At 47.8% G+C, this 16,209-nt stretch overlaps 1 protein-coding gene across 2 annotated transcripts in view; it reads left to right on the top strand.

The window, feature by feature from the left end:
- The window catches only part of LOC144733339 (adhesion G protein-coupled receptor L2-like), a 351,793-nt gene that overhangs the window by 216,991 nt on the left and 118,593 nt on the right, over window positions 1–16,209 (top strand). For both annotated transcript variants that reach the window (XM_078615186.1, XM_078615187.1), the window contains exon 5: window positions 3,898–4,698. In XM_078615186.1, coding sequence (XP_078471312.1) covers window positions 3,898–4,698 — 801 coding nt within the window. The remainder of the gene's footprint in view (window positions 1–3,897; window positions 4,699–16,209) is intronic.

Here is a 16,209-nt window from a genome sequence, read left to right on the forward strand (position 1 = left end):
AATTCCCCTGAGGGTCACGAAATTTGATGCCACTTGACTTTCCCCCACCAACTACCCATGAGCCTCACTGTTTTCTAAACATCTCAGAGCGAGCTGCAGACTATGCTTTGACGTTTTTAGGCTTGAAGATGCCTTTATCCGGCAAGTTAAACGCTCATGGCTGACGATGATGACGATGATGATGAAGCACATCGTTTGTTAAGAAGAATTTTACATTTTAATTCGGTCAATTTGAGACGTGTTCAAACAATCAGCACAACATAAAACATGCAACGGCTGTGGACATATACGTAACAAATTTCGGCACAGCAGCGTTATTGACGGAGTAATGATAATGATAATACGTGTGTCATACCCAGAGTTAAGCACTTGGCTTTTGCCATTGGTACAATTTTATACATTGTGCAGAAAACACGAGACAAAGTGTTTACATGTGTGCACGGAGCAAGCAAAGTAATGGAAAGAATAAACCATCTCGAGGTAGTTTCCACGCACGGAGCGCTACGAACTGGCGTTGGCAGCGGCGTGCTAACGCAAGCTGAAGATGCCTTTCACGATCGGATAAAAAAACGCTTCCATCCTTTTTTGTTAACACGGCCTTCTGACAGGAAGGTTTGCCATGCTGCAGCGAGTGAACAAGTTGTCGTATCAGCGCGCGAGCAAGCCATCGTGTCCAAAGCAAAGCGTGTCAAGACGGGGTCATTGTTCAAAACATCAGCCGATTCCACTATTCACACACACTGCTCGGTCAAAAGCCCGTGTCAACGATGAAAGTGGCACTTTTTAACGCTGTCCAAACTTGTTGTAAGCATTTATGCGTTAGCTTTTGTCCGTACGTCTGTAAGGGTGGGTGAGTGAGGTCACGGTAGCTATTGTTGAGATGCAATATGAATTAAATTTTGCGGTAAAGTTTTGTCTCTATTAGGGTCGCATCCTAATTGAAACTGGCCAGATCGATCAAATGGTTTCCTCAATAAAGTTGCAGACACAAACCAGTGCTAAGAGTGCAATGAGCATGCATACGCAAACTCCTTTTGCCTTGACAAGCTACCCATCAGATTCTGTGCCACAAACAAAGAGCAGCGAGGACAAGCACATGTTTAAAAGCGTTATAGAATGTTCATGCTAATGCATGTTTGTCGTCTGTGTTAAGGATGGCGGTGGTGAGCTTCCTTCGATGGGACTGCCACTGGGGTTTCTTAAATTCCATTTAAAGAGCGATGTTTGCTTTATTCAACTGGAAGCCACAATATGTTGCCTCTCACCGCTTGTTATTATTGCGTTATCCTGCACATTTTTCTTCACGGTGTTAACGTAAGTGGTGAAGTATATATTTTTTATCCTTAGGCGATGGAGCCGTGGCACAGTAGTTAGCCTCCTGTGCTATGAACTCAGCTACCTGAGTTCCCTTCTCGGTCACAGCTAATATTGATCTAAAAGTGATATCTGAAACCAGTTCTGGGTGACCCCCACTCCTCCTCATCCTTCGCCATCACGCAGTGGCTCAGCCTAGTGATGGAATGTGCGCTGGTGGCTATGCCCGTTGGCCTGTAGTCCGGCACTGTGGAGGCGAGGGTTGGTGGATCACACAAATGTTGTGAAAATCCCTTCCCGTGGGCGTCGAAGAGGAGCCATACCCTGGCTCGCCTGGAGAAGGCGGTAGAGCACGTGTAGACTCCATCTGTTCCCCCCTCCCCCGTATTGGATAGAGTGTCGCCCTTTCGCGTGCCGTGTGCTTTCGCCAGGTCCTCGGGTTTCGTCCCATTTTTGAACACTCATTCATTGGCTGAAAGTGCCTTCATCTGTGGAGGATCACAGAGCTTGGGGGAAATTTCTCGCCGGCTCAGTCACTGCGTGTCTGCCTTGGCGCTCTTCTGTGGTTCCTCATGCTTCTCAGTCGCCCTCTCTCTTGGAGAGCGAGCGAATACGGTGCGGCTTGTTACAAGTCGATATTATTATTGCCATTGTTAAGTATGGCCAAACAACTGCCCGTGACCATAATGGCATGGGGAGACATTTAATCATCGGTGGATTGACAAAGGACTGTAAATAAATATTGTAATTTTACATTATTTCATAGGTTGCAATATTCATGCAATACTCACACCGGACGGAGATGTACTTATTTAAATATAAAACAAGCTATCGAATCCGTTATTAACCCAAACAAAATTATAATCTGCTCCGTGATGCGGTTTATTTGTTTCATCATTATCATGTGCCTTATTTATTTCTGGTATTTTTCTAAAGTGCGCTAGAGTGCATTAGCATTGCCGCTCAATCTTGAGGAACCAGGCACGCTTGAATAAATTACAGCATGGGCCAGGGCAGTGAGTGGGTAGTGATCGATGGTCATGTGTTAAGTTACGTCTCATCACGGTTTGTACCGGTGACTTTGTGGACATAAGGTTGAGCATTAGAGAGGAGAGGCAGTCATAATGCTTGAAAAGGTGGCACTTAAAAGATCACCGCAAGCTAATAATGAGTCCCGTACTAATTACAAATTTCCCGTACAAATACAACACCGCACGTATACCTCGCGCCAATATCGTGACATTGAAATGGTTTAGTTGGCGGGATGGGCGAAGTGTTAGCACTTGTGCCTCACAACAAGAAGGGCCTGGGTTTGATTACCATCGCGGCCAGCTTTCTGTGTGGAGTCTGCAGGTGCCCTCACTCCTCTACATGGTTCCCATGGCAAAATACACACACAGTTGTGTACCTGGTATTGCATCCAAACAATGTACCTGACAATGGACTCAATTGGGATTACATAAGGTCACACCGCCCACTATTGCAGAATCTTGGCAGGATCCTCCTGAAAAACAGCTGAGACTCAGTTTTTTATTTACCAGGTCGGGCCCACTGAGCTACGTAGCTCTTTTTCAGAAGCTACTTGGCCACAGATGATAGCTGAACGAAGTGGTTTACCACGTGGAAATTGATAGCAGCCAAATACTCTCAAAACGTTTCTAAATGTGGAGGGAAAAACCAGAGGACCTGGAGAAAAATCTAAACTTTCGTGACTGCAGGAATCCATACTCTTTGGTTCTTTCGGTAAAGTCACGTAGGTATAAAATAATATATAATAAAACAAAACAAATCACGACGTTTCGATCGCAACACAAGCAATCCTCATCAGGTGGGAACACCACAGCAAGAAAAAAAAAATGTATATTGTCCAGTCCAGTGTTTGTATATTGCTTGTGTAAGGTAATCAATCAGGTGCACTCAATAGTAAGGTGTTCATGTACTTGAATTTAAAACAAGGCGCGTGTTATTTACTTTTAAATTCCCCCCCCCAACTCGAACCGCACGATCATCCATAAAGTGTGTGCTCACCCGGTCACATGCGTTGTAGTAGAACAAGCAAAGCATCCGTCTACTCTGCTCACGGCGAACCTTACCAAACCATCTCTACGTCCATGGTGCCGCCAACTCGTCGCTTCGTTCATTTTAACAATCGCCAATTCTTGTTCGGAGCCGTGGCTTCATTTCACCTGGAGCTGTCCAGGGGCTGTGCTCCAGAAGATATTTTTCTCACCCTGACCTGCATGGTTAAGATTGATGTCAAGGGATGGATTCGAGGGTTAGAGGGAGGGGTAGGAGGGGCAGGGTGGCGGGGTTAGGGGAGAGGGGAGGTTAGATAGGAGAAGATGGCGGGTGGACAGGAAGGGGGAGGGAATCCTGGGGGGTTTTAGTATCCCTGAAAAATATTCCAAATTAAACCCTGGCGAAATCCTGTCCATGAATTTCCATGAAGCTCGTCTTCAACGTCGAGCAGGGCCTCTACCGCCACTGTTCAATGCGTCACGTGTTGCTTGTGGATTTGTGCCTGCTCCTTCCTTCTCCTCCCCTCCATTCTCTCCCGTTCCCCCGCCCTCCTCTCCCCCGCAGTCTTCCTGTGCCCCGGCTCGCTGAGAGCCGTCTCGCAGGCTCTGCATCTCTTCGAGGCCGAGCAGCAAGCGGGGGCCTGGTGCAAAGACCCGTTGCAGGCCACCGACCGGGTCTACTACATGCCCTGGTTGCCCTACCGCACCGACGGCCTCACCGAGTTCGCCTCGCTCGAGGACTTCATCGCCGGGCGCCCGTCCACCACCTACAAGCTGCCCCACCGCGTGGACGGCACGGGCTTCGTGGTGTACGACGGCGCGGTGTTCTTCAACAAGGAGCGCACGCGCAACGTCGTCAAGTTCGACCTGCGCACGCGCATCAAGAGCGGCGAGGCCATCATCCCCAACGCCAACTACCACGACACGTCGCCCTACCGCTGGGGCGGCAAGTCCGACATGGACCTGGCGGTGGACGAGAACGGCCTGTGGGTCATCTACGCGACGGAGCAGAACAACGGGCGCGTGGTAGTGAGCCAGCTCAACCCGTACACGCTGCGCATCGAGGGCTCGTGGGAGACGGCCTACGACAAGCGCTCGGCCTCCAACGCGTTCATGGCGTGCGGCGTCCTCTACGTGCTGCGCTCCGTCTACGAGGACGACGAAAACGAGGCGGCCGGCAACCGCATCGACTACATGTACAACACGAACCTGCACCGCGACGCTCACCTCGCCGTGACCTTCCCCAACCCCTACCAGTTCATCGCCTCCGCGCAGTACAACCCCCGCGACAACCTCCTCTACGTGTGGAACAACTACCACGTGCTCCGCTACGCCCTCGACTTCGGCCCACCAGACCCCACCGCGGGTAAGGACTGCCCCCTTTCCCTGTCGGTTCCAGCGGCTGGCGGCCCCCACGACCCCCGCGACCCCCACGACCCCCGCGACCCCCGCGACCCCCGCGACCCCAGCGGCCCTACCTCCTTCCTCCTACCTCCTCTGCAACCGTGAACGCGGAGCCGAATGGGTCACGATGCGACCGGAGTTTGCCCGTCGTGCGTCCTGCTCTGGCTCTCGCCACGTGCGTAAATATTGTAGCGACATTTTTGTTGACTGTTAAAAATAAACACACACATGCACACCGTCACCACCGCCACCACCGCCATCGCTGTGTACGAGGCACAACTGAACTGGGCGGTAGCCCACACGTATTTAGAATCACAAGTAGTAACATTGTAGAAACACCGGGCTGTATGGTGAACAAACACGTAGACCAACTCGTGAATAGTGGCGACATTGTATGCTTAATACAATACCGAGTGTGGGACAAGGTTTGCGAAAGGTGAGTTTTCACACACGCACACAAAATATACCCCGTTTAGCCGTGGCAGACCTGAGCTAGTGGTGGAAATTCCACATTCCTATGGTTAGGGCCAGTTGATCCACGGGACAGCCACCGCCTTGGACAGCCTTAAAAACGGTGCCGTTTTATTGATCCACAAGGGATGGGTCATGGGGAGGCAGGGCTGAGTCAACCCCTCACCAGGGTCTCAACTCGGATCCTTGCAACTGCAGATCAAGAGCTCTGATCACGGGCGAACTTCACTCTGTCAGTATACAGAGCAATGGCACATACATACAAAGACAAAGATCCCCCATATAGCCTTAACAGACTGTTGGGGCAAGTGCTGTTAGCGAGCACCTATGAAGGCCGAAACGGCACACGAGGGGTTGAGTGGCCAGCACCACGCCCGACCGCCTTTGTCTCCCTGATGGCGATGTTTACACACCGCACCAGGTACTCATTTGAGGCTGAGTCGACCTTGGGGAGGTCCAGGACCGGTTCAGATAATCGTCACTTGGTGTTGGCCGAGAGCGGGAATCGAACACGGGTCGCCAGGTTCATAGCGCAGCGCACTAACCGCTACACTACCGCTCCTCACTATATACATACAACATACATATATACATGCAACATACATATATACATAAAACATACAGATATACATACAAAATACATATATACATGCGAAGCCAAAGATCCCCCATGCAGCCTACATACACGAGCTCCCGATGAACTGTGAGTTGAAGAGCAACCCTCACGCCTCGAAGTAAAGCAACTAATGGTACGATGCACAAATAAAGATTCAGATTCCAATGCGGGGATATCGGCACTGCACCATACAAAGTTTTACCATGTACAGTCGAGCAACACTTGTGCTGACTGTGTTTATCGTCGGTGCACACTGCGAGCACCACGAGAGCGCACCTTCCACGAGCCACGAGCAGACGCTGCTCCGTTAAAAGTGTGGCGATAAGACTTGCACTCAGCACTATCTCGTGGCTGAGTACTCATTAGAAATGCACCAACGTGCACTCGACGTTCGTGTATGGGCAGCGATTGACAGTGCTGTATAATGGCGACATTTATTGAGTCGCTCAGACTCGCGTAAGTCCCATTGCTGTGGATAATTCGTGTCTCTGCGAATTCATATTATCATACATTTTGTGTGGAGTCTTTCGAAGGAAAATTCTATTCCAATGTGGAAAGCTTTGGATATTTTTCATTCAAATACGGTGTTTTGGGGTTGGATTTTATTGGCGTGAGCCTTTTGTGTGTGTGTTTTGTATGGGAAGCCGTAGCGTAGTGGTTAGCACACTGCACTACGAACCTAGCGATCTGGGTTCGAATGCCGCTCACAGCCAACAGCAGTAACGATTATTTGAACTGGTCCTGGGCCTCCCCTAGGTTGACTCAGCCTCAAAATGAGTGTGTAAACATCGCCAACTCGGGAGACAAAGGCGGCCGACGTGGTGTTGGCCACCCACCCCCTCGTGTGCCGTGCCGGCCCTCATAGGTGCTCACTAACAGCACTTGCCTCAAAAGCCTATTCAGGCTATACGGCGGATCGTTGTTTCGTCTTGTTTTGTACAGAGCCTTGTGATCTCCATGTGAGGAGTGTACATAATAATTATTATCAGTTCAAAGCATTGCCATTGTGAGCTCACGAGGACACCGATGCACGGATTCATGGTGTCGTTTACACAACGAGGGTACGACCCCATTGACATTTATTGTTGGTCATTTAGCTCGGAGAGGGCGGTATGTATATGTGTGTGTTGAACTTCTTTGCACCGTACGTAGCCAACCATGCTAATCGGAGGTCTGGGGGAAGGACAACAAACTAAACACAAATAGCAGTTCTCAAAAAATTAGTTTTCAATATAAATGTAAAAGTGCATAGCTCCACTGCTGGATTATTGTTTACGCCTGTTGCAATCGAAACGTCGTAATATATATATATTTTTCTACCTACGTGACTTTACCGAAAGAACCAAAGAGGATGGATTCCTGCGGGCACAAAAGCTTCAAATCAAGATTGCATAGCTCCAGTGGCTTCCTGATATGGGTAGGAAGATTGTTCCAGATGGCCACAGAAGCGCATCTGGAAGCGCATGATGCAGTTTCCGACCGTTAGCCAAAAGCAGCCGCGAGGATGCCCGGAGTTCGCGTGATGATGGTTCATGCTCCTCGACGAGATCAGCGAGGTGGTAGGGTTCATTTGTGGCGAGCGCTTTGCATGTAATGAACACGGCCTCGTAACGAATTTGTTGCGCAACCGGAAGCCAACGCAGCTCAGCGAGCATTGGATGGACACGGTCGGATCTGGCAGTACGGACCGTGAATCAGGTGGGGTTGGGATATGTCAAGTGGGTTTCGTGAAACCATCTCTGCAGTCCGCTGATTGTTGTTCGCTCATAGGTGTGGGCTTAGCACCGGTTCCCTGCGAAATGTGAAGCGCTCGTTCCAGCACTCGTTCTGACCGAGTGGAGCCAAACGTATCCCGGTGCTGAACTGCTGCTGAAAATTAGTTTTTTGAGATTCGGTGAAACTTCCGTGGGTAATTAAATAAATAACGTTTAATAAATGTCTTGTAATTTGGTTGACTTCACCTCTCAACGTTAATGCATAACTGCCAAACATGCGAAACAAACTGAAACTTAAATGAGATTTTTTGTCACGGCAATAAAGCACGTTTTTTTTTCTCCCTTGATTAAACGCAAAAGTCTGCTCAGTATTAATGCTGATTCTTGATTCTGGAGAACTCTTTTTTAATTGGTTCCTATCTCACCATTCAATCTTGCGGTGGTTTCTATTCAATTTCCCATTCGGCTTTATTATTTGACGTTGGACCAACGCTGCTCTGTTCATCACTGTTATTTATAGGACCTTTCTAGATTTCTGCCTTTATCATTGCGTAGGAAATTGCATTGGACAATTTTGTTTACAATGCATTCTCAATCTCTGACCGTCGCAGTCGATGGAGTTTTACGCGGAGAACGGTAAAACCTCGATATTCCGAGGCCTGACACAAAACCTCTCTTGTGTTATCCCAAAGGTTATTACAATTTTTCATCGTAAATCTTTTTCTGCACGATGCCTCAACTTGTTGGTAATACATTTATTCTGCATATCTTTCACCTTTGCCCCCCCCCCCCACCTCGGCCTACCCACCCCACACCCCATCCACAAATGAATTTCATGTTGAACATCAAACCACCGGTCAGGAAACCAGAATTAGGGATGCAGCTGCTTTGGAGTGCAATAGGATTCAATTTGGTTGTCGTTGATTTAAGGTCGGTGGGTGAGGTGCTCCTGTGCGTGTGTACATTGAACTTCTTTCACACAGCACGTAGCCAACCGCGCTAATCGGAGGTGCGGGGGAAGGACAACAAACTAAACACAAAAAGCTGTTCTGTGGAAATGAGTTTTCCTTCTAGATTTAAACGTCCATAGCCCCAGTGGCTTCCTAATATCGGAGGGAAGAGTGTTCCAGACGGCCACAAAAGCCATCTGAATGCGCTCCTGCGAAGGTGTTTGCGGTCGCGCTAGTCGGGTCATAGTATCCGCGGCTATGACATGACGTCCGGCGTTTTGTACGACATGCTGGAAGCTTCCTGGAGGAACTTGTCACATGGCACGAAACGTCGGACATCGCTCCAAACAAAGTGCTGTACGACCTGAAAATCCCACCGGAGAGTGGGGTGTGGGTCATCTTGACCGGTCATGCTTTTCTGACTGGATGCAATTAAATTGGAATTGGATCCCATTGAGATCAACGGATTTCAAGCGGCAGGCCGGATGAGATAATTTGGCATCAGAAAATTGATGACAAATATATATTTTATACAAAAGTTATTTATTTAGTTTTTGGTTTGTAATCGTATTCAACATTGTTAGTTTGATTATGATGACGACAATGATATTTGGATGTAATCTTTAAATTGCACCAGCTGTGTATTGAATTTCTGACCTTTGCTTCCCTCAGCAATTGCGCTTCTGGAATTATGGAGCACACTCGTAATAATCTTCATCATATTTAAACAAAAAAATGTATACGAATCAAGAATGCTTAAGATTGATGAGAGCAATGTGGCACCCTAGTTTTTTCCGGCGCCTTTGTTTTACTTGGATCAGATATAGGCCATATTTGTATCGTTTCTTCGAAAATACACACATTCTGCACATGTTATGATCGTTTTTTTTGTTTGAGGATTACTCATCAAGCATTTATTCAAAATGATGTGTGCTTAGCTTCGGTATATGTTTTAATTAGACAGTGCAAATACCAGCAAATGGTTCAGTGCTGTGGCTCGTATTAAATTAGGCAAAGCACAAATACGCCTATGTATGTATCTATTTATTCGCTCGTAACTTTTCTTCACTTTACAATACGAACCAAGCAGTCATTAAGGCCAAAAACATTCCTGGCGCATGCATGCATGCGTACATTATTGTACGTGTGATACATATCTGTCCAGATATGATTGTCTTTCTTTTATTGTAGCGATGCGGGTTTTCATATCTTTGTTTTTGTCAGCAGACACACATTGTGATTTGACTAAAACAAGTGATAAGGCCCTCGTGATGGACAGATTAACGGTCCTGGTGATTGCCTTGTTAAGCAGGGGCCGATGTTATAATCAGCAAAAGATGAACAAGGCAGATGTCTGGAAAGCGGCCTTGTCCCTGGCAATTTTCTTTAAGCATCGTAGCTAGGCATGGTAGGAGGAAAAACATTCTCTGTGCGTGTGTGTATTTATAGAACGTAAAAAAATGCAATTTTAGATTGTGCCAAAACATTAGCTTAATGGGAAGAAAAAAACCTCGGGAAAGAGAAGCTAAAACAAAGAAATCATTTTAGAGTTCAGATTCAAAAAGTCGGCGGAGGGGGATGCACAATGTACTGCAGCCACCAGGGAGTGTTTCTGCGTCGGTAAGTAAAGGGTACGCGGCTCGCGCAAGACTCCGGCGTTCCGTGATGAGGGCTGGGTCCTGCGTAAGCTCCTTGCAGGAAACAGATGCACGCAGCGCTCTCAGTTACTGCCCAGGAGGCAGAGGCTGTAGTGGTTAACATCACCGAAGAGCCGAGTGGCAAATTGGCACGTTTTTTTGTCTTCCTGGCAGCCACGGCAGCTGTGTGCCGCCGCGTTGGTGGCGGGGCGAGCATCTGGAGTTCCCAATTGCCTGGCTGGTTTATTGGAAGCGTTCTCGCTGCAGGAAAGAGGACGGCGCATTTAAATGACACGGAAACTGTAACCAGAAAGTAATATGCATGGCCCGGAGCCTAGCCCTGCTGGTTGTTTCGGTGTGTAATTGGACGTATTGCTCTATTACGGCGGAATGCACATTGTACATTTAGTTTGTCAAGGGCACGAGATTTGAGCCAAGTCACACGGCGAGCGCCGTCCCAAAGCCTGCTTTTGTTAGCTTGCGAGCGAAAGTGGCGTACATCAAACGAAACATGTTCTTTTTCGCTCGCTAGCTTTTGCTGCTCTTGTTTGTGACCTTGCATTTGCACGTTTTCGGGGGGGCTGGTGGCGTGGCACCGGGGCCCCCCGCGACGGCCCAACTCCACGGTGTCGTGGGAGTTGCGGCCGAGATTGTAAATAAAAATTTGCTCGGGATAATTGCAATTCACATATCGTAATTATAATGTATTACGCGTGTCCACATGGGTTTACTCCTCTTCCGTGCGCGCGAGAATGTTAGCGCAGCCCATTTTCCCCGTAGCTCTAATTGCCGCAGCATTAGATTTGCTTTCTTGACGCATTTTTCTCAAACAGGTATTTTATGTAACCCCCCCCCCCCCCACGTGCCGTTTCACCGCCGGCGAGCGACGTAATCGCTTCAAGGGGACGGGCGGCGCTGGCCGCGTCCATTTACATATTTTGGTCATCGTCCAAAGCGAACACGGCGTAAGGATGCATTATATCGGTCAGCCTGTTTATATTTGAATTTTCATCACCGTCCTTATCGTCGTCATCTTGTCATCGTGTTCCTTCCTTTTGCTTGTTAGCGACGACTTTTTCTAGCCACTGTCCGTTCGATGTTAACCTATTCTTCTCTAGATCGTTTACCCATACCGTGTATTCACCTGGGCTTCTGTCTTCCCCTGCTCCTGTTTCTCCATTAGAGAAAACAACACCTCTCTCACCACACCCGCACACTTATTAAAACGATGAACACTGCCCTGCTACACTTTATCTATTACATACCTGATGTGATTCGCTCACAGCAATCAGCTATGCGCACATTTGAGATCATTCAAAATCAATGGACTATCTAGAAATGGGTCACCCTGCATAATCGTTCATTATGCGCTGTTGCGTAGAATTCTAGCCAACAAATAAATTGGATTTAATGAATTGATTTCCCTCTGTTCCGTACATCTTCATTGGCCAATAAGCAGGTGGATGAAAACATTTTTAGTGAACGGAGGACGCGGAACATTTTATTAATTTTATCGCCCATATTGCGGCACAACAGCATGATGACATTTTCTACAAAATAATTTTTGTTCCCTGACAGGCTTCCTCAGTTAGAGGAAGTGCTCCTACCAATAATGTCCGGTAAACCGGCAGTATTTGCTTAGCAAGGTCTGACTGCTTGATAAGACCCTGAAGGTCAAAACCAGTCCAGAGTTTGTTTGCTAAACAAATGCCACTGGTTTTCATGTCGTGAAGGCCACTGGACTGATAGGGTGAAACATATTTAATTTTCTCGTGGAGTTACAGAATTAAATTTTGATTTAGTTGTTTCATCAAAAACGCTGCCTGAATTCGGGACAGGATCCTAGCCGTGCGAGCAGGGCCTTAGTCGCGTACTACTGGGCCACCCAGCCACCTTGGTAGCCTGACGGAGAGGTTTTATAAAACCTTCCGTGAGCAGAACACTCTTACGTATGGCTGCACAATCATCCCAAAGAGGCCTCATGTCTAGAGCACTTGTCTGCCCTTGGTGCCGATTTGCCTGCACGTTCACGATGGCCCCTAAACACGCACCGCCGCAGTGAGCGTTGGTCAACCCAGCCCTTTAAAGGACACAGACACTTTTAAAGCGCAACAACCGACCAGGAAGAAGGAGACCAGAGGGGGTGGGGGGTGTATTTTGCCAAGTACTGTGGCTCTGGCCACCTGGCACTGTAATAAACGTAATGATATATAAGTAACTGCACGAAAACAAACGCCGCCTGCATTTGTGAGTACAATATCTTGACCATGCCCCTCCCGTGTACCCAGCCGCGCCACCCTCCAGACTTTGTCCTGATTTCCTAGGCGATCCCGCGCGGCCCTCCGCAGTTGGCCGTGCTAATCATCGCGCTAAACGTACCCGTCCCCAGATGCCGCCGCCGCAGCCAGGGCAGAGTCTCTCTGCTACGACTCCGCGCCCATCCTGTTTCTGCCGCCACTCTCGTTTGTATTCTCTGGCCCCGGGGTGCGGTGTGCCGGGTGGGGCGGGGCGTTGAAACTGGCCTCGCTCTGCCAGCGTGCACCGCCATGCCCCTGTCACGTTTTCTCGTGCGACGAGAGCTCCTGGGCTCGCCAAGCGTTTGCGCGACGCCTCCTACGGTTGCCACCTGTCCTGGCTTTCCCAAGACCATCTGTCCTGGGAAAGCGCTACATCTTCCCAGAGACGTTACAAGTCCCGCTAGTTTTTTGTTGTTTTGAGTTGTGTGATTCTGTAAATGCAACCGCTCGGGTGGTGGGTGCTCGCTCCTCTTCAAAGGATTTCTGGACAGCGTGGAAGAGTAGGTCAACTTCTTGGTTCTTTCGGTAAAGTCACGTAGAAGGGAAATAATAAAATAATAAAAATAAAACCTAATAAAATAATTCTCACGACGTTTTAGCCACAACGCAAGCAGCCGTCCTCAGGTGAAGAACAGGTCTGTCGGGAAGGCAGCGTCCTGAAGCTCGCAATAATAGGACGGCTGCTTGCGTTGTGGCCGCAACGTCGTGAGAATTATTTTATTATGTTTTATTTTTATTATTTTATTACTTCCCTTCTACGTGACTTTACCGAAAGAACCAAGAAGATGAATCCCTGCAGTCGCGAAAGCTTTAAATCGAAAAAAAAAAGAGTAGGTCAACATACCCCATGGAGGAGCTCTCTCAAGCTTGCTGTGGTGGTAGTGAGTGGAGGTTCGTCTGCCAGCCGTGGCTTGGGTAAACAATTGCACGGCTGCACATTTACCTCTTTTTACTCTGCTCGAGACAAAGCGTTGACGCGTATTTCTCCCCTCGTTCAGCATCGCCACATCCTCTCCTTCCCACGATGTTCTGGGATGGTGGTTTTTTTTTTTCACCTCAGCAGGTGGAAACCCTCGAACCCTCTCTTTCTTGTGAAATGCTTATTACATATATCCCCGCGACCGCATTAAGCGTTTGGCCTGCAATCCCTAGCGTGCGAGGGCGATATTAAATTGGGCTTATTTATATTCGCGCCGTTTCTTTGTTTGTTGTTTTTCTCCCTGAAGCGCCACCGTAATGTGCGACCCGCAGCTCCACACGAGCGTCAACAAGTCCCGTAAATGCCACCCGAGTCAACATCAAGTGCCGTCCAAAGGCGTAGCGCTGACGCGACGGCAGCTTTCCGCGAATTCAGAGCTGCCATTCCTAAGAGTAGTGGCCGGGGGGGGAGGGGGGGAGGTGGGTGGCGTTTTGAGAAGAGGCTCACCGGTGAAGTGTCCTGAAGCTCGCAATGATAATGTTAATGTTAATATACTACCTCTTTTGTACGTATGTATGGTCGGACTTCTTTTGCACCGTACGCAGCCAACCGTGCTAATCGGAGGTGCGGGGGAAGGACAACAAGCTGAACGCAAAGAGCAGTTGCGTCACGCAGCAGAGTTTGTGGTTCCCTGCAACTCTGTTGGGTGACATTGTTGAAAAGGGGGGAGGGGGGGGGCATGCAAAAAGCAGATTGGGGGGGGGGGGTTGTGGTGGTGAGCAACTTCGTCAACGTTAAACAAACCTTAAACAAGAGGAGAGGCTCGGTTGTAACAGTGCAACATAATGTACTAGAGATGTAGGCCCAGATTGACATCGTCAGTTTGACTCGTGGAAATATCGTTTTTATATTTAAAACTGTATATCTTGACAAAAGACGCATTCACCGACGTATGGATAAGACCCTTCGTTTTCAACAGTTGTGTATATATATTCTTCATTATGAGCAAGTGTCAATGACAAAGGTGGTGCATTTTTTTTGTAGTAACCTTGAATAATTTTACTTGGGGCAAAAAAATGTAAAGAAACCTTAAAAGTCAAAATGCCATTCAAAATAGATCATTGCATAAAAATCTTTTCAATGATGAAATACGTTTCCCCCTTTTTATGTACCGGCGGCCCTTTGAAAAAAAATATAAAGGTCCCATTACTTTTGTTATTGAAAACCGCTGTGTGTCAAGAATGTGAATTAGAGTAACTTCTCAAGGTCGTGATCGTGGAGTAGGTGTGCTCTTTGTGCGTTCAACTCCACAGCTCTGGACTCAATGGTTGTCAGTTGTTTACGAGAATAATTGTGCAGTGCATACTCTCGCCATCGCTGCTTGTGCTGTGACTTCCCACTTCTGTGAAGAGACCTCCCCCACGTATCTCCCATTCATTCCTCCCTCTCCTTGGTAGGAGTCATGGCTGCTGCCGTCTCTTCAGCTCTCTCCCTCTGGCTCTCATCCCTTCTCTCGGTCTCTGCTCCGTAGTTCATATTCTTAATTTTGCGCGCATGTCGTACGTGTCCACTGCAAATAACTTGACTTTAGTGGCACGAGACAATTGGTAAGTTCGCCAGTCTTCGAGGTGGGATCCTTCCGGTCCCTAGCGCAAGCCTACCCATCTTTCATTTAACCTTGCCGTGTAGCTTTAGCATTGCGTACAGAACTACTGAGCAGAGGGCACACCAAAAACAAAGCCCATCAAAAAGCCATCCATTTTGCCAGCCACGGACAGACAAGCTGCTCATCATTGCCCGGCACACAGAGGCTTCCCTGCATGCTAATTTTACGCGCATTGTGTACAGAGCCACACATACACACAGAAACGCCGCTGATTAGTCCCCATGACCTTCGAAAATGGCATTGAGGGAATACAATGATGCTTATATCCCTCTGCAATATGAGAGGGCACAGATTATATTAAGTGGATGAGCGTAGCGGCGTTTGACACGGAACGAGTTTCAGTTTGTCTTATCGGAAAGAACCGACGGTTCCTCGGTTTGTTACGGTGACAAGGCCAGCGGTACGACTCGCTCGATCCGTGTACTCTTGGGTGGCCCGTTGAACTCGGCGGATGCACAATCACGATCAGCCTGGTCTTGTCCCGTGGCTCAGTTCCTCCAAGCCATGCCCAAGTTCTGTTAATGTGTCATTAAAACATTCCCAGTGAATGTAATTAACGCACTCCAACATCGTCTGAAAGTTCGGGGGGGGGGGACTTCATTTCTAATTGCGTTGATATTACTTTAAAAGACGTAAACACAAATACGTCGATATGTTTGCTAGCAATATGTAAATTCACGGCGTTTGCCGAATGGATAGATGCTGAGGAATTGAGAAGAACATATGTTAGTTTTGGATATTACGTGCTTTTGATAAAAAACAAAACTGGGAGTAATGAGATTAAACATAATAATACATTAAAGAACTTGAATATTGAACTAACGAAAATATAAATAATTGAGAAACACACACTCCTATAATGTGACCCATTCAGAAGAATTCCACCAAACAGCAATCTGGCAAAAAGCTATCGCAATGTTAGTGGAAGGCAACAGAGGCAGAGGAAAACTGGGAAAAAATATTGAGGAGGCACTAGAAGGGAGAGGGGTGACAGGGAAACATTAGCAGCTGATGGGATATAATAATGATCATGATCATCATGATTGCAATAAGTGGTGGACTGCAGATTCTTCTGCCAGATATTCATGGACCCCAGCAAACTCTATAAAGGGCTGATGGGTGGAAGAAGTAGAATATTTTTGGTGTGATTAAACAGATGCCCTTGAGCCAGTCATATCATTATAATAACTCGATGAGTGCTT

Source organism: Lampetra planeri, chromosome 46 (genome assembly GCF_965212315.1).
Source record: "Lampetra planeri chromosome 46, kcLamPlan1.2.h2, whole genome shotgun sequence".
Lineage (NCBI taxonomy): Eukaryota > Metazoa > Chordata > Hyperoartia > Petromyzontiformes > Petromyzontidae > Lampetra > Lampetra planeri.